The sequence below is a fragment of the Myotis lucifugus genome, unplaced genomic scaffold, assembly GCF_000147115.1.
Source record: "Myotis lucifugus unplaced genomic scaffold, Myoluc2.0 scaffold_634, whole genome shotgun sequence".
Lineage (NCBI taxonomy): Eukaryota > Metazoa > Chordata > Mammalia > Chiroptera > Vespertilionidae > Myotis > Myotis lucifugus.
Window position 1 is genome coordinate 295,507 of NW_005871682.1, and position 25,216 is coordinate 320,722.

At 48.2% G+C, this 25,216-nt stretch overlaps 1 protein-coding gene across 3 annotated transcripts; it reads right to left on the reverse strand.

Moving 5' to 3' along the window:
- Positions 1-301: 301 nt before the first annotated feature.
- Positions 302-23,578, reverse strand: LOC102434363 (C-type lectin domain family 10 member A-like). Of its 3 annotated transcripts, none has more exons than XM_023746196.1 (9): positions 23,471-23,578; positions 22,754-22,870; positions 5,797-5,892; positions 5,635-5,706; positions 5,486-5,557; positions 5,300-5,386; positions 5,062-5,213; positions 895-1,001; positions 302-707 (listed from the first exon to the last, which is right to left on the reverse strand). In XM_023746196.1, the coding sequence occupies exons 1-9, from the start codon at positions 23,535-23,537 to the stop codon at positions 551-553; spliced, it is 927 nt and encodes a 308-aa protein (XP_023601964.1). In that variant the 5' UTR covers positions 23,538-23,578; the 3' UTR covers positions 302-550. The 3 variants fall into 3 exon arrangements, with proteins under 3 accessions (XP_023601964.1, XP_023601963.1, XP_023601965.1); XM_023746195.1 differs by lacking the exons at positions 5,635-5,706; positions 5,797-5,892 and adding exons at positions 22,185-22,256; positions 22,350-22,445; XM_023746197.1 differs by lacking the exons at positions 302-707; positions 895-1,001; positions 5,062-5,213; ... (2 more) ...; positions 5,635-5,706; positions 5,797-5,892 and adding exons at positions 21,189-21,509; positions 21,819-21,905; positions 22,011-22,082; positions 22,185-22,256; positions 22,350-22,445.
- Positions 23,579-25,216: the final 1,638 nt, after the last annotated feature.

The window sequence follows — 25,216 nt, forward strand, 5'->3', positions numbered from 1 at the left end:
GTGCCCCTGCAGCCTCTTCTGGAGGAGACCCCAGCTGCAGGGAAAGTGCTTCCCCCAGGAGCCCCTCAGGCTGTGGGCAGCCCCTCTCGCTGGCCCAGCCCAGTCAGCTCCTCCCGCACCCCAGCCCCAGTGCCTTCCACTGAATGCTTCTGCTCCAAGCTCTTCCCTCCCCTCCCTGGTCCATGTCCCTCAGGATTGGGGACCCAGGAGAAGCTGTCTGGAACTAAACTTCCTCCCAGACCCTCTGCGCCCCCTCTTCTTTGCACCCTGCATTCCCAGTTCCCAATAACCAGTCCACACAGAGTGTCAATGTTGGTTTCTTCTTTTCCTTCTCCACCGAGGAGGCTGGAAATGGTAACCCTCACAGTGAGTAGCAGGAGGAGGCGGGATCTGTGTCCCGGGGTCTGAGATTCTTAAGCCATTTTGTTCCATCTTCCCTCAACTCCTCCCAATGCCTCTGCCTGTTCTTCCTTTCTTCCAAATCCCCAGTAGAGAAGCTGGGAGCAGGGTAGGAGTGGGTGCAGGTGGAGATCTGCTGGGGTCAGGGCTCCTAGCCGGTGATGTTCTGTGTCATCTCACATGCCCAGCGCTGCACCTGCAGGCAGAAATCGTCGTTCCAGCGCCCATCATCCTGGATTTCGGCACAGTCTTCATTTCCGCCCGCCTCATGCCACTGCCAGTTGTTTGGTTCACCAATGGCCCAGTTCCTAGGAATGCAGGACAGAGCTCAGACTCTGACCACCCCATCCCAGCAACCCTCACCCACTTCAGAAAAGCACAGCCTTGGAGAGTTCAGGGAGCAGAGGCTGCAGCCTGGGAGGCTGGGAGTCTGCAGGGGAGAGGGTTGGGGAATTTGGTCCCTAAGGATGGGTGAGGCGGGGAGGGGGCACTTACTTGTAGCTGTTCCCATAGTCTGTGCCGTCCACCCACTTCCAGGAGCCATCGCTCTCAGTGAGTCCTATCCAGGTGTGAAAGGGGCTCGAGTGCTGTGCAATGAATCTCTGGAAAACAGGTGGAATGGAGTGTCTAGTCCCCTGTGCTCCGTGCAGGCATTAGCTGTGGGCCCTCAGCCTGCCCAGCCTGATCTGCCCCAAGGTGAAGCATCAGCCCCCAGCAAAACTAGGTCCATCTTTTTCCTTTGTAACCTTAGCTATTGTTCCGAGATCATTTACTATGTGCTTCATGGGTATTATTTTATCTAACCCTCAGAAGCCCTCTAATGCTTCTGATTTAAGGACCTCGCGGTGGTTGGTAGAGCCCCCAAAGTCAATGCAGTGCTAAGTTTGTGACGCCCCACTTTATCCTCAACCCCTGGCTGCTACCTGGACTCTAGTCCTCTCGGGACCCTGACTCTGCCTCTGTGCCTGCTGCCCCAACGGAGCCGTCAGTGTCACTGCCCCTCAGGGGCTTCTGCCCTGCTCCTGCTTCTGTGTAGCTTCATCTCCAGAGGCTCACCAGGTCCTGGGGCTTCCATTTGGACCCACTGCCCAGAGCCCAGGATACCTTAGCTACAAGGGGACTGGCTGTCGGTGCTGAAAATAGGAGGCTGCCCTGGTATGAGGGAGAGTGTGGAGAAAGCAGATGGATGGTTGACCAACATACACACCCCACAGTTAGTTCCCTTTGGCAGCGTGTAAAGGGTCTCCAACTGCAGCTGGGGGGAAGTTCCTAACTCCACTCTCACCTCCTGGAGACACAACTAAGGTGACAGTCAGTCACCTCCTCAGAGGGCAGACACAGGAGCATCCTGGAATCCTAGAATCCTGCACATAGGACACTGTCCTGTGCAGGATGGAGCGTCCTGAGAGGCTGCGGGGGCTCTTCCCCAAATTCCGAGGAGTCAGCGGAGGTGGAGGGAAAGTGCCTGGAGACAAGACCTTCTAGTTCAGGGGTGGGCAAACTTTTTGACTCGAGGGCCACGATGGGTTCTTAAACTGGACCGGAGGGCCGGAACAAAAGCATGGATGGAGTGTTTGTGTGAACTAATATAAATTCAAAGTAAACATCATTACATAAAAGGGTACGGTCTTTTTTTTTCAAGCGGGCCGGATCCAGCCCGCGGGCCGTAGTTTGCCCACGGTTGTTCTAGTTGCTGCTGCCTGCTGGCCTAGTCCCCGCTTCCCATCACTCCAAGAAGCTAAAGAATGGAACTAAGAGAGCAAATCATCAAAACCCAAGCCTCTGTGTCAAAGACTGATGGGAGGAATCAAATAGTGCCAGGTGATCAGAGAAAACAGTCCAGGAGAATTCACCTCCCAATTCATGGTAAATAACAGGCAAGAAAGAACGGTGCCCATCCATAGAAGTGGCAGAGGTGAAAATGATCATGGAACTTATGCAAAAATAAAGAGGGGGAAGAGGAGGAGGAAAAAAGAACGGTGATATCAAAAAGAGAGGTGAAAACTATACTTTGAATGAAAGGCATGTTTTAGGACGGAGGGCGATGTTGGAGAGCAACTCCTTTACAGCCTCAAAAAAATTAAAGAGGAGATGAATGCCATGAAATATCAAGGAGGACATTTAAAAAGAAAGATCACACAATACAATAAGCAAAGAGAATAAATGCAAGAGGAAATTTTAGATTTATAAAACAACCCAGGACCTCAGCAGGAAACCAAGTCGAGAAAGGAAATACGGGCCTGAGAAAGGGACCCAGATGCAGAGGGAAGAGCAAGATGGGAAGAACGGCAGCAAGATGGGGGCCGTGGAGGCGGACAATGGGCATCCTTTTGGGTGACGTGTTCCCGAGAAAAAGAGAACAAATGGACAAGGAAAAAAATGTTCACATACATGACTCAAGAAAATCTTCTCAAAAGTGAGAAAACCTAAGTTTACACATTAAAAGGACTCTCCTGGCCTCAGAGCAAAAGTATAGAATGAGCAACCAAGTTACATATCTGGATATTTACAAAATTTAAAGATAGAAAACAGTCCAACTCTTCAGGCAGAACACTTAAGGAATCGAGGAGAGAAAAGAATGAGCATTATAAACGTCCAAGTAGCTAAGAGGCTAGATCTTCACTGTTCTCAACACAGAAAAGAAATGATAATTATGTGACAAGAGAAAGGTGATAGCTAACTCTAGTATAGTCATCATATCGCGATATGTAAACGTACCAGACCAACATGTGTAACCTCAAATTTATACAATGTTATATGTCGGTTAAATCTCAATTTTAAAAGGAAAGAATGAGGTGTGTGAATAAGTGTGCTGGTTTTCTCATCTTTCATATGGAAAGTTACATAAACTCCTTGTTTCTTTTGAAGCCAATCATTTTCAGCCCATCATTGAAAGTTATAAAAGGAATCACTTGTATAACAAAGAATAAGCTACATCTAGTTCAAAATACCACGGGGAGAGAAGACAAGAAGAACACATCTCACACAACAAATGTAAACAGAAAAACCACAGATTAAGATTAAGCATAGCTATTAGAAATTAATGAGATACACACCTGTTAAAAGACTCATTCAATTTTTTTTAATAAAAAACAAAACTTAAGCACAACGTATAGGAAAAATACCTTAAAGTTGGCTGCACAGAGGCATCAGTTGGGGTAACTTTTAAAAATCTGAATGCTCCAGAGGAACCCAATGTTAATGAAATCAGAATCTTTAAACTCGTCAAGTATAAAGGCTTATAATACAGAGCCAAGGCTGAGAAGCCTTAATCCCAAACAGAGCATTATAAGCGTCCTGAGAGGCTGCTGGGGCTCTTCCCCAAATTCAGAGTCAGCAGAGGTGGAGGGAAAGTGCCTGGAGATAAGACCTTCTAGTTGCTGCTGCCTGCTGGCCTAGTCCCCTCTTCCAATCACCCCCAGAAGCTGAAGAATGGAACTAAGAGTGCAAATCATCAAAACCCAGGCCTCTGTGTCAAAGACTGATGGGAGGAATCAAATAGTGCCAGATGAACAAAGAGAACAGTCCAGGAGAATTCACCTCCCAATTCATGGTAAATAACAGGTTGGAAATGAAAAGATGGGCAGAGATACATTCAGCCAATGCGAGGGAACAGAGATCAAGGTCCGTTCTATTTGTGTTGCATACAGATGAATTCAAGGCAAAAGCATTAAAGCCTACACTGGCATTCACTTCAGAATGATGAAGGGACAGGTCCGCCATGAAGTTGTATCATCAAGAACTTGGGCGCCAGCTCACAGAGCACTGACATCTTGGGTTGGCCCACATGAAACTGACATTTGTGTAGGTCCAAATGGATTGAAACAGGCTGCTTCAACCTGGTTGGTAAAGCCAAATGTGCTTGTAATTATTCAGGCAACATGTGGTAGTGAAAACACTGGCAGAGGAGGCAGAGTGGCTCTGAATTCGGGCTCCATCCCGACTTGCTAGCTGCCTGGCAAGTCCCTTAGCTCCCCTGTTCCTCAGTTCCCTCCTTTCTCCCTTCCTCCGAGTGGGGATGGTAAGAGTACCTACCTTGTAGGGTTGTGAGGATTAAGGGAGTGAATATATATGAAAGTGCCTGTCACATAGTAAGGACTCGGTAAATGTTACCATGAATATCCTGCGTGTGTGTGTGTGTGTGTGTGTGTGTGTGTGTGTGTTAAAGCCCCGCCTATTCTAACAGGTTGGCTCTTCCCTGTGAACGTTGGTGTTTGGGGTTGTGGTGTGGAGGTGGCAGTGGGCAGGTGAGACCTGGAGGGCCTTGGAGGGACCCAGTAACCCCATGTCCCTGGGAATCCTGCCCTCTCTGCTCCTTTCACCCAACTGCCCGCCACATCCCAGGCCGGCACACAGCGAGAAGGACTCTCAGTGCCCCTGCGCTCTGCACCCAAGTCCTGCCTTTAATTAGTTCGTCTATGTGTTCTGTCTCCTGACCTGGCCCTCACCCCCTGCTCACCTGGCTCCTGCCTCTTTGCCGGAGCTCCTGGCTGTAACCTTCCATCTCTTAGATCAGTGGCTGCTCCACTATGAACCGCCCAGCGTTCTGCCAGCCTGCTGCTTCTGGACTCTTCCCCAGGTTAAAAAATGATAAAGCACCCGATCCAGCCGCCCAGGGTTCGCATTCCAGAGGCGCCTCCTGCTGGGGAGGTGCGGCCTCACCTGCTCCTCTCTGGAGTTGATGACTACAAGGTGGGCGTTCCGCAGCTGGCAGTACTTCTCAGCCTGGGGCCAGGTCAATCGAGAGCGAGAAAACCAGTAGCAGCTGCCTTCATACTCCAGCCAGCCCATGGGGCAGCAGGTATTTTGAGAGTCTGAGGTGGGAGTGGGGAGGTTCTGAGATGCTGCCCAGTGGGACATGGGCAGGATATGGGGCTAGGCGCTGCCCTACACCACTCACCATTGCTCTTGAGCGCAGCCATCTGACAATGCAGGGAGTTCAGGGCTTTGACGAGTTGCTGGACTCCCAGGAGAATTTCAGAATAACCTGGGACACACAGAAGGGCAGTGGGGACAATGCAGGGGGCCCAGCTGAGGGCTCTCCATACCCTCCCCAGGCCCAGGGGCAGGGGACAAGGGGCCTGACCTGCTTTGAGTTCCTGCTGCTCTTTCTCCAGCTTGCTCTCCAGAGAAAACACCGTGTCATTCAGGCTACGGGCTGGAGGGGAGGGACTCAGCACCACAAGCTGTGCCCACCCCCCACCCTTGCACACTCACTCCTGGAGGGCCTCTCACCTGCTTGCAGTTTCTGCTCCTGGTTTTCCACCACAGCTTTCAGAGATGTTATTGCTGCTTGCAAACTGCCACCTGGAGGACATGGGGACTCAGTGCTCAGGATTTAGCCTCCCTCCCCCACCACGACCCCTATCATCCTGAGCCCCTTCCAGCCAGGCTCACCCTGGGAGTGCAGTGCCTGGACCTCAGCCATCGTGTTGGAAGTGAAGTTGCTGAAAGTTGCTCTCAGGGTCTCCACATCACTCTGAATCCTGGCATCTGATCAGGCAGGTGGGACAATGAGAGCTAAGATTGCTCAGTCCTCTCTGTGCTGACACTCAGCAGGGCACTTGACATACATTGGCTCATTGGGTCCTCACAGCCACCCCACTTCAAGGGACAGGCACTGTTGTTATCCAAGCTTGCAGAGGAGGAAACTCAGGCTTCCAGAGTTTAGGCACTTGGACTACATTACCCATGAGTAAGCAACAGAGCCAGCAGCCGCCTTTACCCACCATGATCATCATCAGTGCCTGGGTTACTGTACCCCACTATCGCCCCCTTCCCTGCCCATCCTGGGACACTCACTTTTGGATCCAATCACGCAGATACCAATCATCAGGAGAAGGATGAGGCCCAGAGAGAGCAGAAGGGGCCAGGGGCCAGAGCAGAGATGCTGCAGGAAGGCTGGGGGAGGAGGCAGTCCTGCAAGAGGAGAGGACATCAGGACATGGAGGTTGAGGACAGGAGAGACACGGGGGAGGGGCAGAGGACCACAAGGACCTGTCAGGGATGAAGAGTGATGCTGGGGAGAGGTTTTGGTGCAGGAGATGCCCAGACTAATGACCCCACATGGACCAGCACAAGCCCTCAGTCACCTGGGCCCCTCATCCCTATGTCAACATGATGGCAATATGTAAGGTCTTATCATCAGGGCTGGGACGGGGAGGGGGTGGGGAGGGGCAGGAGGACACAGAGTGAGCTGGGGCAGCCAGGCCCTCATCAGGCTCGTGCTTGCTGTATTGTCCAGTCAACAAATGTTTCCTTTCCAAGCATGACTATTCATTCCCCCAGTGCAAATGCTCAGACCCTTCCCCAGAGTATAGGCATCCAGGACTGCTTTGGTCCACCCTGATCCTGTTCTTCTTGAATTCTCTTCATATTGCAACCACCAGGAGCTAGAGCCTAACACCCGCAGTGTGGGGGACCCCAGCAATGCACATGGTAGAGGTGCAGATACACTGACAGCAGAAATCCTTCTAAACATATTAAGAGAGTATTTTAGGAGACACCATTTCTCCTTTCCTCTTACCCTTTCTAGAACCATGGCTTTTCTTCTCACTCTCCAAGGACTGGAGGTCTTCATACTTCATTGACATCCTTGGACCAACTCTGAGGCTGTCCGAGCTGAAATGGAGGCAGGGCCAGTGACCAGGCTGGGGCTGGAGATAGAAGACAGGGAAGGCTGGGACTAGGTTGGAGCTGAAGTCAGGGCTGGAGTTGAGGTAAGAGAAGAATTTCAGGTTGAGGATGAACCAGGGGCTAGGGCTAGGGATATGAATGGGAATGGGCCTGGATTTGCAGCAGAGGTTGGAAGTGAGGTCAGGATTGGTTTTGGGGCTGGGGTTGGGTTGAATGTGAGATTGAAGGTAAAGGTAGAGTTGGAGCTAAAGGTATTACTAGGACTGGGTCTTACATTGGGGATGCAAGTAAGGTTGTGTCTCCTCCTAGGACTGGAGTCAATACTGATGTTGATGCCATGAATGGAGTGGGGCCTCAGTTTGGTGTTGATGTTGGAAATTGAAGAGAGTTGGGTTGGTGCTGGTGTTTGTAATGGGGTTAGGGCTGCATTTAGGCTGGAACTGTGCTAGAGATGGGGCAACCCAAATCCAGTTACGTGAATAGAGTCTAAAATCTCCACCAGGTCATTGAATCTCCAAGCTGCCCTTTTATATCTCTTCCTATTCAGTCCCAGTTGAGACCCACAGCCCCTCTCCCTGCTTTCTCTAACTCCCTCCCTATCCCCCTGGTCTCACCTGCATCCCCAGCCCAGTTACCTGTGCAAAGTCTGGAGGCTGTGATTCTTGGGTTTGCCTTGCAGCAATGAGCAGAGTTGGATAAAATGAAATCCTGGAGAGTGGGGTAGAGGTGAGCGAGGGAGGAGTCAGGTCAGTGGCTGGAGTCCTGCTGGTCTCTGTGTCTAAAAGCCCAGGATTCTGTAACCTGGGATCTCCCTTTTCCTCAACTTTGGCAGTAAATGATAATTGGAACCCAGGCAGAGATTGTGCAAGTGAAGAAGCTATATATAGGGCCAGCTTTGCTCCCCCTTCACACACCGAGCCCCTCCTCCCCCCTCCCCCCCAACCCCATCTGCCTCCGGGGTGTGTCCTTTTCAGCTTCTGTTGAGCTCCCTTGACTTCCTCATTGTTGCCATTGTGGAGAGGAACCCTTCCCAGAGTGGTCCATAGGTACAGTATCTTGCTTCTTCTTTGCCCCACACCCCATTTTACTTCCTGCATCTGCATTTCCCAGAGATGATGCTGTCTCCACCATTGCACACCCAGATCCAGAGGAGCCTTTTCTCAGTTCTTCCTCAATCGTAACCCAAGTGTCTAGAACAGGAATGGGCAACTTTTTTGTGAGTGCGTGCCAAAACCAGCAAAATCTCTGACTCAAAATTCTTCTGCTTGCCAGCCCTAATTTTTTGAGAACATGTTATGCCTAGTTGATATCTCTTAAGGTGTACGTATGTGAAGAACCTTGAAAAAATAATAAAATTCATTCGAGTGACAAAAACACAGTATATGATGATGAAAAATACATTTATTTTTAAATGTATACATGTACACTGATAATCCAACAGAAAACTTTATGACTCCGTTTGATATTATCAGTGGGACTTTTGCTGCTGCATCACTGATGACAGAGATTTTACCTCAGGTTTATATTTCGTGACCTTCAGAGATATGCACGAGCTACTACTTTCATCTGTCAGGCTACTCCTATTAGGAGACTTAACAAAATTCATCACTGAGAACAAAGATTCACAAGCGTATGTGGATGAAAACATGGAGAGTAATGCTGTTGCAAAATTTTTTAAACAGAAAAAATTTTCTGGAATGGCATTCCAAGTCCTCAATAGTTAGTTTTCGACACTTCTCTCTGGTACTCCTGTCTCTAATCGCTTTTTTTTCAATGTTTTCCAAGTCAACTCTAAGGTCAATAAATTTCTGCTTCCAAATTGAGCTACTCTGAAATTCAATCAACTGCATTTCAAAGTCAGCCATGTCTAGCCATGAAAACATTTGTAAGTTTAGTTCCTCCAGTTTCATGCTGTCTGGAAACTTCATGAATTTTGCTGTCTCTTCCAGTTCTCTGAATTTCACAAATCTTGAGAAGAACTGCTCAATAGTTGACTCGATGGTGTTTAAAAACAGCTTTTGAAGGCTTTGAAAGTCTTTTCTGTCATCTTTTGGGAGGTCTTTGATGTGCCTCTTGAGGTTTAGGAAATATCTAAATCTCTCACATCCACATCCCTCTTAAAGACTTCCAGTTTCTTTTCAAAAGCCTTTATGTAACCAAACATAACATCAAGTTTCTTGCCAGTTCCTTATAATTTAACATTTAAGTCATTCAAATGTTTACAAAAATTGTAAATGGAAGATTATAAGAGAGGTTTTCGCGTGCCAGCAAAAGTTACTGGCGTGCCATATTTGGCACGCATGCCAGGGGTTGCCCACCCATAGTCTAGAATCTGAGCTTCCTCTGGGGCCTGAGCCACCAAGCTCTCCCAGCTCTGGCCTAGCTCTGCTCACTCTTCCCAGTAGGAGGGAAGAGGGTGAAGGACAGTAGGATACCTGTCCAGTTTGGAACAAGAGGATCTGGGGACATGAACAAACTTTGAGCATCACATTAACCATTCAGTTCCCACAGAACCATGGGAGGGGGAATTGGAAGATAGCAGTGGAGTAGGTGGATCTTTCTCCCACCTCCTCCCAGAATTTAACTAGAACTGAACCATACTGGGGAATAGTCACCCTAAAATACCAGCTGAAGACTGGCTGAAGAGGAGACTTTTAAACTAGGAAGGGCAGAGACCTCCTCAAAACTGGTAGGAAAGGCAAGGAGCCAATGGGCGCTGGCCCAGCACCCAGGAGCTGCAGGCCAAAGGAGCAGAGGGTTCCGCCAGAGAGGAGAGAGGCCTGGACACCAGGCAGGGCACACCAACCTGGACAGCCAGAACTGGCAATAGCCACCATGCACCAACCAGCATCCGTGCTTCTAGTAGCCAAAGACCTGAACAGCCCAGGGAGAAAGCCCCTTTTTTAAAGGGCTGGTACACAGGATTTTCCCTCCCAGACACTCACCCTAGTTTTAGGCAAAGGGAGAACAGTGTGAACTGTGAACAGATAAAAGTGGTCCTGCCCTCATAGAACTTCTATTCTGGTGGGTGACAGATACAATAAATGAGTAAGAAGGCAAGGGTAGGGACCCAGAGGCCAGTCAGATGGCAGCATGGCTCTATTCCCACATCTCCCTCCCACTGCAGTGCCACGGGCAGCCGGGGCCCACAGTTCCCTCCCACCATCACACTGCGGGCGGCCGGGACCCAACCCATGCACAGATTCATCTACTGGGCCTCTAGTTTTAAATAATAGCCTTGCTGGTTAACGTAGTCTTGGTTGTAGGTCTTTGTTTCTCATAACTTTGACTATTTCATGTAAATCCCTTCTGGCTGGAAATGTTTCTGTTGAGGAATTAGCTGACAGTCTTATGGGAGCTCCTTTTAGGTAATTAACTGTCTTTCTATTGCTGCTTTTCTTTCTTTGTCTGTAACCTTTGGCATTTTGATTATGATGTGTCTTGGTGTGAACCTCTTTGGATTCATCTCATTTGGGACTCTCTTTGCATCCTGAACTTGTGTGTCTTTTTCCTTCACCAGGTTGCCATCTTGGTTGGCAGTTAATTTGCATATCTCGCTGATTAGCCAATGGGAAGGGTAGCGGAGGTACGGTTAGTTACCATGTTTCTCTATTATTATATAGGACTAGAGGCCCAGTGGATGAATTTGTGCATGGGTTGGGTCCCAGCTGTCCGTGGTGCAATGGCGGGTGGGAACTGTGGGCCTCAGCCGCCTGCAGTGCTGCGGTGGGAGGGAGCTGTGGGAATAGAGCTATGCTGCCATCGGACTGGCCTCTGGGTCCCTCCCCCCTCCCGCAGGATCTGTGGAACCGGAGCCATGCTGTGATGGGACTGGACCCTACCTGAGGGGTCCCGGATTGTGAGAGGGTGCAGGCTGGGCTGAGAGACACCTCCCCACCCCACCCCTCAAGTGCACGAATTTTCGTGCACTGGGCCTCTAATATTATATATTTCTTACTCATTTATTGTATCTGTCACCCACCAGAATAGAAGTTCTATGAGGGCAGGACCACTTTTATCTGTTCACAGTTCACACTGTTCTCCCTTTGCCTAAAACTAGGGTGAGTGTCTGGGAGGGAAAATCCTGTGTACCAGCCCTTTAAAAAAGGGGCTTTCTCCCTGGGCTGTTCAGGTCTTTGGCTACTAGAAGCACGGATGCTGGTTGGTGTGTGGTGGCTATTGCCAGTTCTGGCTGTCCAGGTTGGTGTGCCCTGCCTGGTGTCCAGGCCTCTCTCCTCTCTGGCGGAACCCTCTGCTCCCTTGGCCCGCAGCTCCTGGGTGCTGGGCCAGCGCCCATTGGGCTCCTTGCCTTTCCTACCAGTTTTGAGGAGGTCTCTGCCCTTCCTAGTTTAAAAGTCTCCTCTTCAGCCAGTCTTCAGCTGGTATTTTAGGGTGACTATTCCCCAGTATGGTTCAGTTCTAGTTAAATTCTGTGAGGAGGTGGGAGAAAGATCCACCTACTCCACTGCTATCTTCCAATTCCCCCTCCCATGGTTCTGTGGGAACTGAATGGTTAATGTGTTGCTCAAAGTTTGTTCATGTCCCCAGATCCTCCTGTCCCAATCTGGACAGGTATCCTACTGTCCTTCACCCTCTTCCCTCCTTCTGGGAAGTTGTTTTGCTGCACACAGGTAGCTCGACCCCTATACAACTGGGCTTAGATCTGTGCCCAGCAAACTGCAGTCTACAAGTTCAATACGCACCCTCCGGTTCTCCCAACCCAACGAGGCCTCAGCCAGTCTCTGAGCCAGGCTCCCCCTCCTGTGAGCCAGCTGCTTCGCCTCGGGTCTCCCGGGGGCCCGGCCAGGGTGTCCCCCAGCAAATCCCGGAAGCTGCTGCCCTCTCGCAGTGGCATGGATTCAAGCAGGTTGTTCAGGAGCTGGGCGGTGTTGTGACTTCAGAACTGCTAACACCCCCGCCCCCCTTGTCTCAGCCCAGGCGGGTTGCTTGTCTCCCTTTAAACAATGGGCTTGCAGACAGAAAGCCTGGAGGTCACCTGAAATCAGTTACAGATGCTTTCAGAACAGCAAGTCAAACAAAACACAGTCACAGGCAGGGTCAGGGCCAGTAAATCTCTCCACCCTGTGGAGCTGTGAGACCACCCAAGAATGTCCCAATCAGTAGCAATACATTCATATTTTTAAGAGACACAAACAGAAATTTCACTAGCTAAACAATTTTAAACAACAAAGACACATATTTAAGCAATAAAGACAGATAACATTTCCCATTAAAAACTTTGAATCACAACAAGTCCCTGGACAGAGGCAGTCAAAAAATCACAAAGGTATTGACTACATTTCAAGGTTTGGAATGAGGAACCTAGTTTTCAAAAAAAAAGCAATTTACAGAAGCAGAGACAGCATGCAATCTAAATTACAGTTTTGGGTAAACACATTATCTAGAGTCCTTGGGTAACCTAGGTTAAACTTAGGCATGTTATCTAAACCACAGTTGTCACCATACCTCACTTTAGAAATTGGATTACTGCTATCAGTCCCTTTTAAAGACTTTGATATAACTTTTGTTTAGGGAGCGAACATATAACCTTTAATTGTCCTCAGTTTATTTATCTTTTTTTTTTATCCAACTTTTTTTTTAATTAAATCTTTATTGTTCAGATTATTACATTTGTTCCTCTTTTTTCCCCCCATAACTCCCCTCCTTCCAGCTCCCACCCCACCCTCCGCCCTCACTCCCCACCCACTGTGTTCATCCATAGGTGCACGATTTTTGTCCAGTCTCTTCCCGCATCTCCCACACCCCTTTTCCCCCCAAGAATAGTCAGTCCATTCCCTTTCTATGTCCCTGATTCTATTATAATCACCAGTTCATTCTGTACATCAGGTTATTTATTCACTTGATTCTTAGATTCATTTGTTGATAGATGTGTTTTTGTTGTTCATAATTTGTATCTTTACCTTTTTCTTCTTCTTCCTCTTCTTAAAGGATACCTTTCAGCATTTCATATAATACTGGTTTGGTGGTGATGAACTCCTTTAGCTTTTCCTTATCTGTGAAGCTCTTTATCTGACCTTCAATTCTGAATGATAGCTTTGCTGGATAAAGTAATCTTGGTTGTAGGTTCTTGCTATTCATGACTTTGAATATTTCTTGCCACTCCCTTCTGGCCTGCAAAGTTTCTGTTGAGAAATCAGCTGACAGTCGTATGGGTATTCCCTTGTAGGTAACTGAGTTTCTTTCTCTTGCTGCTTTTAAGATTCTCTCTTTGTCTTTTGCTCTTGGCATTTTAATTATGATGTGTCTTGGTGTGGTCCTCTTTGGATTCCTTTTGTTTGGGGTTCTCTGTGCTTCCTGGACCTGTAAGTCTATTTCTTTCACCAGGTGGGGGAAGTTTTCTGTCATTATTTCTTCAAATAGGTTTTCAATATCTTGCTCTCTCTCATCTTCTGGTACCCCTATAATTCTGATGTTGGTACGTTTGAAGCTGTCCCAGAGGCTCCTTACACTATCTTCGTATTTTTGGGTTCTTTTTTCATTTTGCTTTTCCGGTTGGGTGTTTCTCGCTTCTTTGCATTTCAAATCTTTGACTTGATTCTTGCGCTCCTCTGGTTTGCTGTTGGGAGTCTGTATAATATTCTTTATTTCAGTCAGTGTATGCTTACTTTCTAGATGGTCCTTTATCACACTATCGAGGGTCTCATTAGATTTCCTGTACAACTCATCAAGTTTATCGACAGACTCTAGAAGCCTCTTGAGAGACCTCAAAAGTGTGGTTCTGAACTCAATATCCTCCCTTGATAGTTTTGTCCTGTTTCTTTGTCTCCGCATTTTTTACGCTTTCTTGGTACACCCCCTAGTGGTCTTTGTTGTAGTTAAGCCTTGATTGTTATAGTTAATACTAGAGGGATTTGACCTCCAGGCCGACTGGCTGTGCTAATCTAGCCTTTGCCTGAGGCTATCCGGCAAATGGCTCTGTGCAGGGCTTGGGCGGGGCGGGTCCCACGGGATCAACAGGGCGGAGGAGGGAGCAGTTATGGCTGCTCTCAGTCCGTCCCCAGGGGCTCTGCCTCTCTGTCCCAGCAACAGCTGCAAACCTCGGAGGGACCGTAGCCAGACAGTCCTGCTTCTCCCGTTTGAGTCTGGGTCCCTAGAGACTCGCCCGGATCTGGAGCTCAGAGTCTGAGGCTCCCTCCGGATTGAAACAGACAACCACACCCTCAGCCACCAGCCCGCGCCGTGTGCACTCCGCACCTTAGTATTTTACTTCAGCACTGCGCCTCCTCTGATTCTCGGTTCCTCCTAGTTGTAGAACTTCCATTCAGCCAGCCTTCCTGTGGTTCTGGATGATGTCCGTTCCGTCTTTTAGTTGTATTTTTGAAGTGGTTGTTAGAGGCAGCAAACTCCGGCGTTAACCTATGCCGCCATCTTGGTTTCCTGTGCTCAGTTTAAGGAAAGCAGGGTTTTCTAGATTTAAGAGATTAGCTTAAAAATAGTATTAAATAAATCCGAGAGGCAAGCACACTTCCTGCCCCATCCACATTTCTGTAGTAAAGCTCCGCCTTAAAGCTCCACCCCTGAAATCCCAGCCTGCCTCAGTGAGCAGACACTCCTTCTGTGATTGACTAAATCAGAGGGAGGGGCCTTTGCTGTTTCAAGATGGCGGCCCCCAGGGGAGCGGCAAGACATGTTGCTGACATGGCGGCTGCCAAGTCATGCAGCCCAAAATGGTAGCTGTCTACACTGTTTTTTGCAAACCAAGATCCCTAAAAGATAGATGGCCAACATTATATTGCAGACAAACTGAAATCTCATTAGCTGTTTATACCTTTTATAATTATCTTAAAGAATATCAATTAAATTTAAACTGGTCCTTGCATCAAAAATCTTCAGTTGAGGTCACAAAATCAATCCTCCCTTCTCAATCAGACCAATAAGCAAAGGCATTTAGTTACCACAATTACACAATTTTTCCCAATTCAATCCGAACCTTAAACTTTTAGCTGGCAAGTCAAATATTCAGCATTTCTCAATCAGTAACATTTTTAAGAATAAACTTCAAAAATGCAAGACATAATCAACCACAGATTCAATTCTGTCCTCTAGCAATATTTCAGCATTATTTCACTTCAAAATACCTATACATAAGTTTTTATACAAACAAACTTTGTCCCGACCCCAAGGGAGGGGGTGACGAGAGACAGACAAGGGAGGGGGTGACCTGTTTTCACAGATCCTCACTCAGATGCCCGCCTGACCGAAGTCGTGGAGCCACACAAAAAAGAGGAGAGGGCAGGCCCCCTTCCTCCACACTCACACACTTTCACCAGACATTCATTCAGAGTTTAAACAATCCATCCAATTCCTAACAATTTCCCAATTCCTGAGGGAGCTCTATAGCCTCTCCTAATCTCTTTGAAATGATCAATCATAATACTGAAAGGAGTAGTTTGAGTCTGTCCCATAATGTCCATCCAGTAAGTCCACAGAATAAAACAGAAAAACAAAAAAACAGACAACCAAAAGGGCCCCAAAGTGCAGTCTTCCAACTCCATGGAAGCGAAAACCAAAACAGCCTTCCAACTCCATGGAAGCAAAACCGAAAGCTAGAAGATGGCCGTATGCCAACCGGCGGGAGCGACCCACCTCGTCTCCAATCCTCAAGGGGAATACACGTCCCTCCTGAAGTGAGGGGATTCCACATCCCTCCAGAGGGGGAGGGGAACGTCTTCTGACTCCCCCGGCCCGTGGTCCTTCAGCAGTGCATCCACCTAGACCGCTTCGGGCACTACAGAATTTCAGAAGTGAGCTCACACAGGACAGAACACACAACACAGGACAGAACATATAACACAGAGAACAGAATACACAACACACAGACACCTACCGCGGTCAGTCAGACTCTCCAGATCAGGGGTCCCTCGAGGGTCTTGGGGATTCCGGACGAGCCCCCAAATGTTATGCCCAGATTTCAGGATCCCCAAAACACCACACCAGGGAGCCAGCAGTGTCCGATGCAAAAGCATAAGAGTCTTTATTCGAGCTAGCTCGGCCCCCCACCTCGCCAACGCAGTGGCAGGAAGCAGAGAGAGAGACAGCTCTGTGGGGAAAGGGGTTTTATAGTAAGGGGAGGAGAGAGGACTGTGGGCCCTGCCGATTGGCCAGGCGCAAGTCGGTGTCTTGTTACACAGGATGTGGTCATATCTATGGCGCGCACTTCCCTTGATTATCATTGGTTAGTTTAAAGAAATCCTAGGTGTGGCTAGCAGAGGCTTGGGCTTCCAGGAAGTAGCTCCTTGCTGAGCACATGGCTATGGCTGCTGCCCAAAAATGGAGGATTCGGGGCAAGATGGAGGGCGTAGCCCTCACCCTTTCAAACCCAGTTTGTGTTCTAGTTGGGATGGCATTATACTTACATACTGGGAGAATTGACAGTTTTATTAAATTAAATCTTCCCACCCAATAGTAGAATATGATTATCTATGTGTTTAGATCTTTCTTTATGTCCTTCACTAGGGTTATGGTTTTCTTCGAATATGTCTAATGCCTATATTTCAGGTTTTCTAAATATTGTGACTAACATATATTCCCATTTCCATTTTAATAGGCTTATGTCATATGATTGAATGGGGGGTTTTCTACTACATTTGTTATTTTCTTCTAGTTGGAGACTATTACCCAAATTCTGTATTTCCAACTCTCTGTCATACAGAGTCTCCACCTTCCTGTTATTTAAGTTTATATCCCCCCACCCTTTTCTCTCTGCATTATGTATATTTTCTCAAGTCCCTACTCCAAACTTCAGATGTAGGTTTATGTGATTTTAAGTTATTTTTATAGCTTCAGTTTTCTCTGTGGTTTCTTCTTTATTTATTTCTTCTTTTGACTGTGGAATGTTTTACTCTTTGCTATTTTCTTTTGTGTCTTCCAACTCCTATTTCATTTTTCTTGAGGACAGACTATACAAATAAATTTTTCTAAAGTAAAATTTCTTTCAAAGATAATTTTTACCTCTGTTTTTGCATTGGTCCCATGGTGGTTTTTCACCAGCCAGGTGAAGGGGCACTCAAGAAGAGCACTCAGCCTTAGGTAGTTTGGCTCAGCAGATAGAGTGTCAGTCTGCAGACTGAAGGGTCTCAGGTTCAATTCTGGTCAAGGACACATGCCCGGGTTGCGGGCTCGATCCCCAGTAAGCTGTGTGCAGGAGGCAGTCGATCAATATTTCTCACTCATCATTGATATTTCTATCTCTCACTCCCTCTCCCTTCCTCTCTGAAATCAATAAAAAAAATTTTTTTTTAAAGAAAAGAATTCATATAGATTGGGGTTATCTGCCAGATGTCAAAGCATCATAAAAACGTAGAAAATTTTTAAATGACTAAAAAAATTGACACAGAAACAAAGATGGCTGCAGTGAAGCAAAGAATGAAGCAGAGTGGTGATCAGCTGCAAGAAAGCAAGAAAGTCTCAGGAGGAAGTGCTCCCACAAGAGACTAACCAAAGAACATATGTGCATGTGTGCAGGGCCCATGCACACAGACAATACTGCACGAAGGCCTGGGAGGGGGCGGGGGGGGGGGGAAGAGGAGGTGGAGCAGAGGGAGGGCGTCCACTGGGGGGAAAGAGGACATCTGCAATACTTTCAACAATAAAGATACAGTTAAATAAATAAATAAAAATTTTAAAGCATTGAATTATTTTTAAAAATGTATTCTTTTCTGCTCTCCCATAATTTGTTATTGTTGTCAATTAAGGACTAATTATAATTCTAAATATTGTATGAACCCCATAGTATGTTATTACTATTTTTGCATTAATGAATTTGAAGCAATTAAAATCAAGTAAATAATGTAAAAAAAAAAAAAAGCCAGAAAGGGGTTCCTGCTCCTGTTTCCACTCTGTTCAGGGCCTCAGATGCTACCCTGCTCTTGGGTTCTGTGAGACACCTCTGTATTCTTATAACAAATGCTCTTTTTTTTTTCATAACCTTGCTCCAGTTTTTTCTGTACTTTATAGCTGATGAGCCCTACCAGTAAAAGACTCAAACAAAAACAGATAAAATACCACACCATTCCTTCCACAGTCTCATTTCGTCCTTAGCTAAGATTCATTTTTCCCAAAGACAACTTAGACACACTTTAACATGCTCACCCACAGAGCTGTCTTTCTTCTTGGGCCCAAAATCCTTTTTTCAGAAGAGGACCTTTGCCATTATAGAGGGTTCATTTTCATAATTTGAGGGCCAGTTTGGGAGGTTTCCAAAAATTAAGCAACAGACTTCTTAATGAAGTACTCTTGCGAGATAGTAAGTGAGCCTTAAAGTCACAAGAGGTGCAGGACCCTGGTTTATGTATTACTGTGCCACCTTGAACTGCCATTGTGCCCTCCTCCCAGTCCTTGCTTCACTTTCTTCCCAGTTCCTGCCTCACTTTCTTGGATTAATGAGTCCTTGTATTTCTGTGTTTATTTTGGACCCAAGGCTGAAGTTGTAGAATGGAAGCTGCAGACTTTTTAAAAAATATTTTTTTTATTGATTTCAGAGAGGAAGGGAGAGGAAGAGGGAGATAGAAACTGAAAGGGCGAGGGCTACGCCCTCCATCTTGCCCCAAATCCTCCATTTTTGGGCAGCAGCCATGTGCTAATGAGACACTGACTTGTGCCTGGCCAATCGGCAGGGCCCACAGTCCTCTCTCCTCCCCTTACTATAAAACCCCTCTCCCCACAGGGCTGGCACTCTCTGCCACTTGCTCTGCGTCGGTAAGGAGGGTAGGGGAGCCAAACCCGGGTTTGAATAAAAGACTCTCTGCTTTTGCATTGGACTCGGCTGGCTCCCTGGTGGTCTTTTGGGGATCCTGAAATCTGGGCATAACAGAAACATCAATGATGAGAGAGAACCATTGATAGGCTGCCTCCTGCACCCCCCAGTTTGGAGATTGAGCCTGCAACCTGGTCATGTGACCTGCCTGGGGATGGGGCCGTGACCTCATGGTTCATAGGTCATACATCAACCACTGAGCTCTGCTGGCCAGGCAGCTACAGAGTCTTTGTGCGACTGAAATTAAGAGAAGTCATTATTTCTCATTGTGTGAGAATAAAAGATGTTCTGGATGCCGAACCCGGTTTGGCTCAGTGGATAGAGCGTCGGCCTGCGGACTGAAAGATTCCAGGTTCGATTCCGGTCAAGGGCATGTACCTGGGTTGCGGGCACATCCCCAGTAGGAGATGTGCAGGAGGCAGCTGGTCGATGTTTCTCTCTCATTGATGTTTCTAACTCCCTATCTCTCTCCCTTCCTCTCTGTAAAAAATCAATAAAATATATTAAAAAAAAAAAAAAAAAAAAGATGTTCTGGATTACTAACACACTTGCATAAATCTAATTGTCCTAGAAATTGTTAGGTCGGAGAGAGCCCAGGATCGGATACATGCAGACGTGTGATGAGATAATGGACTCCCCCTGGCATTTCTAACAGATCAGCATGCCAGACAGAGATACTGGCTTCTCCACGACCCCCACACAGATACTGACTCCTTCCTGAATACCTTGCTGACCCCCTGCAGCTGAAACTTCCTCAGCTGAATACCTCAGCTCATGTCCCCGTCCCTCACCCAACCGCAGTATAAAAAAATCGCTCCCCTCCCTGTTGGCGTGAATCCACCTGCCCTGTGCTTGGGGGTACGTGGGTCTCCCGGGGATGCAGAATAAACTTTCCTTCCTTCCTTCCTTTTCTGATCAACTCTCTTTATTTACTTCGCCGCCTCCTGAGCCACCTAACCTAACAGAAATCTTCTAATAGAAACAACTTTCAATATGCTGAATGTTCAAACTTGTAGAAACATCACTCTCACAGAAATCATTTGCTTAAAAGCATTTCTCCATAAAAATCTAAGTCCACAAGATCAAATTGGTTTAATAAATTTTTTGGCTTATAAACAGCTATATGTCTTTTTCCTAATTTGATCAGTGTGGAGTATAAGACAAGCATTTAATATTTGAAAAAAGTATTAAGCTAAATTGAATTATAATCTTTAAAATATTCTGTTGATAACAATTTAATTCTATGGTGTGTCAGCTGAAACATAATTTTCAAGATCCTTAGCTAATTTTAAGACCTGAATCAAAGCAAGCCCGGCTGTTGCGACTCCATGGTGAGTGTTGACTTATGAACCAGGAGGTCACCGTTAAATTCCCAGTCAAGGTTTGGTATACAGAATCCATTGTCAGATTGGGGGAACTGCCTACGGCTATTCAGGTGTTTGGCCAGCAGGAGGCAATAACATGTAGATTGCAATGCCCTCAGCAGTCTGGCAGCAAACAATCATTTATGCGTCCTTTTCAGGTTTGGGGAAATGCCTTCAGCCATTCCCAGCTGATTCAGCCCTGCTGACACCCTGGAGTTGGCTTCCGGCACACAGGGGTGGCTCTGTTCTGAGAGGCTCTGGAAAGAGGATGGTCCCAGCCACAATACTGTTTTACAGCTGAGACTCAGAGAGCAGAGCTACTTGCCCTGTAAGTAACCAATCCCACCATCTGACCCAGAACTCATACAGTTTTCCCAATGCCCTGCTGCCTGCACAAGGCTTCCTAGTGCCAACAAGCCACAGCACATTCCTAACCCACCAGACAACACAAAATGTTTAGTATCTTTCTCTTCTTTTTATTCTAAAAAAGTTGACAATAATAACCTGCAAATTGCAGAGAGTGGCATGGGTTTTCATCTACCCACCCCATCGAACATCATTCTGCATTCCTCACACATCGTCCTCTCCCCTTCCCTTCAAATCCTAGATGAAAACCCCTGGGGTGATGCAGGAGGCCCCCCAGAAAAAGAATCCCCACCCAGGTTCCCTCAGCAGGTGAAAGCATTCCTGAAATAGATTAGGGGAGAGGAGGCTAGGAGCTGGATCTGTTGAGCTCTGTCTCGCAGATCCAGTGGAAGGACATCATGCAAAGGTAATTCTTCCATTGGTCATCGGTCCCGAAGTGGGCACAGTACTCTTGCCCATGGTAGTGCCAATTGTCTGGCTGCGTTGGACTCCAGTTCCTAATGAGAGCAGATAGATGTGGTCCCTGGAAGCCGGACCCTCAGCCAAGCCGAGGAGTCCCTCTTGCCCTCAAAAACACCCAGCAGGAATAGCAGGACCCAGGCCAAAGGAACAGAGTACAGAGCACACACACTCACCAGAAGCTGGTATTATAGAATATCCCATTCATCCATGTCCAGGGATCATGTTGTTCAGTAAGGCCAATCCAGATGTCCATATGGTACATGTGTTGCTCAAGAAACTTCTGGGGGGAGACGATGAGGGCAGTGACTTCAAGTAGACCAACCAGCCTCCCAAACAAGCTCTCCCAGTCCTCACCTGCTCCTTCCAGGAGCTCAAAACCACCAGGTGGGAGTTCTTCAGCTGGCAGGACTTCTCCGCCTCAGGCCAGGTCGATGGAGAGTGAGAAAACCAGTAGCAGCTGCCTTCATACTCCAGCCAGCCAATGGGGCAGCAGGTATTTTGAGAGTCTGAGGTGGGAGTGGGGAGGTTCTGAGATGCTGCCCAGTGGGACATGGGCAGGATATGGGGCTAGGCCAGCCGTGGGCAAACTACGGCCCGCGGGCCGGATCCAGTCTGTTTGAAATGAATAAACTAAAAAAAAAAAAGACCGTACCCTTTTATGTAATGATGTTTACTTTGAATTTATATTAGTTCACACAAACACTCCATCCATGCTTTTTTTCCGGGGCTCCGGTCCAGTTTAAGAACCCACTGTGGCCCTCGAGTAAAAAAGTTTGCCCACTCCTGGTCTAGGCGCTGCCCTACACACCACTCACCATTGCTCTTGAGCGCAGCCATCTGACAATGCAGGGAGTTCAGGCCTTTAACGAGTTGCTGGACTCCCAGGAGCATTTCAGAATAACCTGGGACACACAGAAGGGCAGTGGGGACAATGCAGGGGGCCCAGCTGAGGGCCCTCTATACCCTCCCACCACATCAGGCCCAGGGGAGGGGACAAGGGGCCTGACCTGCTTTGAATTCCTGCTGCTCTTTCTCCAGCTTGCTCTCCAGAGAAAACACCTTGTCATTCAGGCTACGGGCTGGAGGGGAGGGCACTCAGCACCCCAGGCTGCGCCCACCTCACCTCTGTCCTGAGAGCCCGGCCCCCACCCTTCCACACTCACTCCTGGAGGGCCCCTCACCTGCTTGCAGTTCCTGCTCCTGCTTTTCCACCACAGCTTTCAGAGATGTTATTGTTGTTTGCAAACTGCCACCTGGAGGACATGGGGACTCAGTGCTCAGGATTTAGCCCCCTCTCTCCCCCACCAATACCCCTCCCATCCTGGGCCCCTTCCAGCCAGGCTCACCCTGGGAGTGCAGTGCCTGGACCTCAGCCATCGTGTTGGAAGTGAAGTTGCTGAAAGATGCTCTCAGGGTCTCCACATCACTCTGAATCCTGGCATCTGACCAGGCAGGTGGGACAATGAGAGCTAAGATTGCTCAGTCCTCTCTGTGCTGACACTCAGCAGGGCACTTGACATACACTGGCTCTTTGGGTCCTCACAGCCACCCCACTTCAAGGGACAGGCACTGTTGTTATCCAAGCTTGCAGAGAGGAAACTCAGGCTTCCAGAGTTTAGGCACTTGGACTACATTACCCATGAGTAAGCAACAGAGCCAGCAGCCGCCTTTACCCACCATGATCATCATCAGTGCCTGGGTTACTGTACCCCACTATCGCCCCCTTCCCTGCCCATCCTGGGACACTCACTTTTGGATCCAATCACGCAGATGCCAATCATCAGGAGAAGGATGAGGCCCAGAGAGAGCAGAAGGGGCCAGGGGCCAGAGCAGAGATGCTGCAGGAAGGCTGGGGGAGGAGGCAGCCCTGTAAGAGGAGAGGACATCAGGACATGGAGGTTGAGGACAGGAGAGACACAGGGGAGGAGCAGAGGGCCACAGGGACCTGTCAGGGATGAAGAGTGGTGCAGGTAAAGCTGGGGAGAGGCTGTGGTGCAGGAGATGCCCAGGCATCTGACCCCTCATGGACCAGCACAAGTTCTCAGTCACACAGACCCCCTCTCTCCCGGAAACACATGATGACGACATGTAAGGTCTTATCAGGCCTGGAACAGGGGGCAGGAGGACACAGAGGGAGCCGGGGCAGCCAGGCCCTCAGCAGGCTCGTGCTTATCTGTATTGTCAGGTTAGCCACCGTTTTTCTTGCAAACATGACTGTTCACTCTCCCAGTGTAAATGCTCATGACCTTTCCCAGGGTATAGCAGCCAGGACTGCCTTGGTCCACCCTGATCCTGTCCTTCTCGAATCCTCTTCATATTGCAACCACCAGGAGCTAGAGCCTAACACCCGCAGTGTGGGGGACCCCAACAGTACACATGGTAGAGGTGCAGATACACTGACAGCAGAAATCCTTCTAAACATATTAAGAGAGTATTTTAGGAGACACCCTTTCTCCTTTCCTCTTACCATTTCTAGAACCCTGGCTTTTCTTCTCACTCTCCAAGGACTGGAGGTCTTCATACTTCATTGACATCCTTGGACCAACTCTGAGGCTGTCCGAGCTGAAATGGAGGCAGGGCCAGTAACCAGGCTGGGGCTGGAGATAGGAGACAGGGAAGGCTGGGACTAGGTTAGAGCTGAAGTCAGGGCTGGAGTTGAGGTAAGAGAAGAAGTTCAGTTTGAGGATGAGTCAGGGGTTAGGGATACGAATGGGAATGGGCCTGGGTTTGCAGCAGAGGTTGGAAATAAGGTCAGGATTGGTCTTTGGGCTGGGGATGGGTTGAATGTGAGATTGAAGGTAAAGGTAGAGTTGGAGCTAAAGGTATTACTAGGACTGGGTCTTACATTGGGGATGAAGTAAGGTTGTGTCTCCTCCTAGGAATGGGGTCAATACTGATGTTGATGCCGTGAATGGAGTGGGGCCTAAGTTTGGTGTTGATGTTGGAAATTGAAGAGAGTTGGGTTGGTGCTGGTGTTTGTAATGGGGTTAGAGCTGCGTCTAAGCTGGAGGCTGAAGATGGGGCTGGAACTGTGCTAGAGATGGGGCAATCCAAATCCAATTAAGTGAATAGAATCTGAAATCTCCACCAGCTCATTGAATCTCCAAGCTGCCCTTTTATATCTCTTCCTATTCCGTCCCACTTCAGACCCACAGCTCTCTCTCCCTGCTTTCTCTAACTCCCTCCCTGTCCCCTTGGTCTCACCTGCATCCCCAGCCCAGTTACCTGTGCAAAGTCTGGAGGCTGTGATTCTTGGGTTTGCAGTGCAGCAATGAGCAGAGTTGGATAAAATGAAATCCTGGAGAGTGGGGTAGAGGTGAGAGAGGGAGGAGTCAGGTCAGTGGCTGGAGTCCTGCTGGTCTCTGTGTCTAAAAGCCCAGGAGTCTATAACCTGGGATCTCCCTTTTCTTCAACTTTGGTAGTAAATAATAATCAGAACCCAGGCAGAGATTGTGTGAGTGAAGAAGTTATATATAAGGCCAGCTTTGCTGCCCCCCACCTCACCCCTGCTCCTCCAGGGTGTGTCTGGTCCTTTTCAACTTCTATTGAACTCCCTTGACTTCCTCATTGTTGCCATTGTGGAGAGGAACTCCTCCTAGAGGGGTCCATAGGTACAGTTTGTTGCTTCTTCTTTGCCCCACCCAACCTTTCACTTCCTGCATCAGAATTTTCCATTATTGATAGTGCCTCCACCATTGCACACCCAGATCCAGAGGAGCCTTTTCTCAGTTCTTCCTCAATCGTAACCCAAGTCCCTGGCATCTGTGCTTCCTCTGGGGCCTGAGCCACCAAGCTCCCCCAGCTCGGGCCTAGCTCTGCTCACTCTTCCCAGTAGGAGGGAAGAGGGTGAAGGACAGTAGGATACCTGTCCAGATTGGGACAGGAGGATGCTTTGATTGAGCATCACATTAACCATTCAGTTCTCACAGAACCATGGGAGGAGGAATTGGAAGATGGCAGTGAAGTAGGTGGATCTTTCTCCCACCTCCTCCCAGAATTTAACTAGAACTGAACGAAATTGGGGAATAGTCAGCTGAAGACTGGCTGAAGAGGAGACATTTAAACTAGGAAGGGCAGAGACCTCCTCAAAACTGGTAGGAAAGGTAGGAAGCCAATGGGCACTGGCCCAGCACCAGGAGCTGCAGGCCAAGGGAGCAGAGAGTTCCCCCAGAGAGGAGAGAGGCCTGGACACCAGGCAGGGCACACCAACCTG

What these genes read in the sequence shown, in the direction of transcription:
- LOC102434363 (XM_023746196.1), bottom strand. Translation starts at nt 23,537, where the DNA reads ATGTCAATGAAGTATGAAGACCTCCAGTCCTTGGAGAGTGAGAAGAAA. An exon ending in GGCTGCGCTCAAGAGCAATG is followed by an intron (nt 5,214 to 5,299) that starts GTGAGTGGTGTA and finishes CTCCCACCTCAG; the next exon opens with ACTCTCAAAATACCTGCTGC. An exon ending in TCAACTCCAGAGAGGAGCAG is followed by an intron (nt 1,002 to 5,061) that starts GTGAGGCCGCAC and finishes CCTGTTTTCCAG; the next exon opens with AGATTCATTGCACAGCACTC.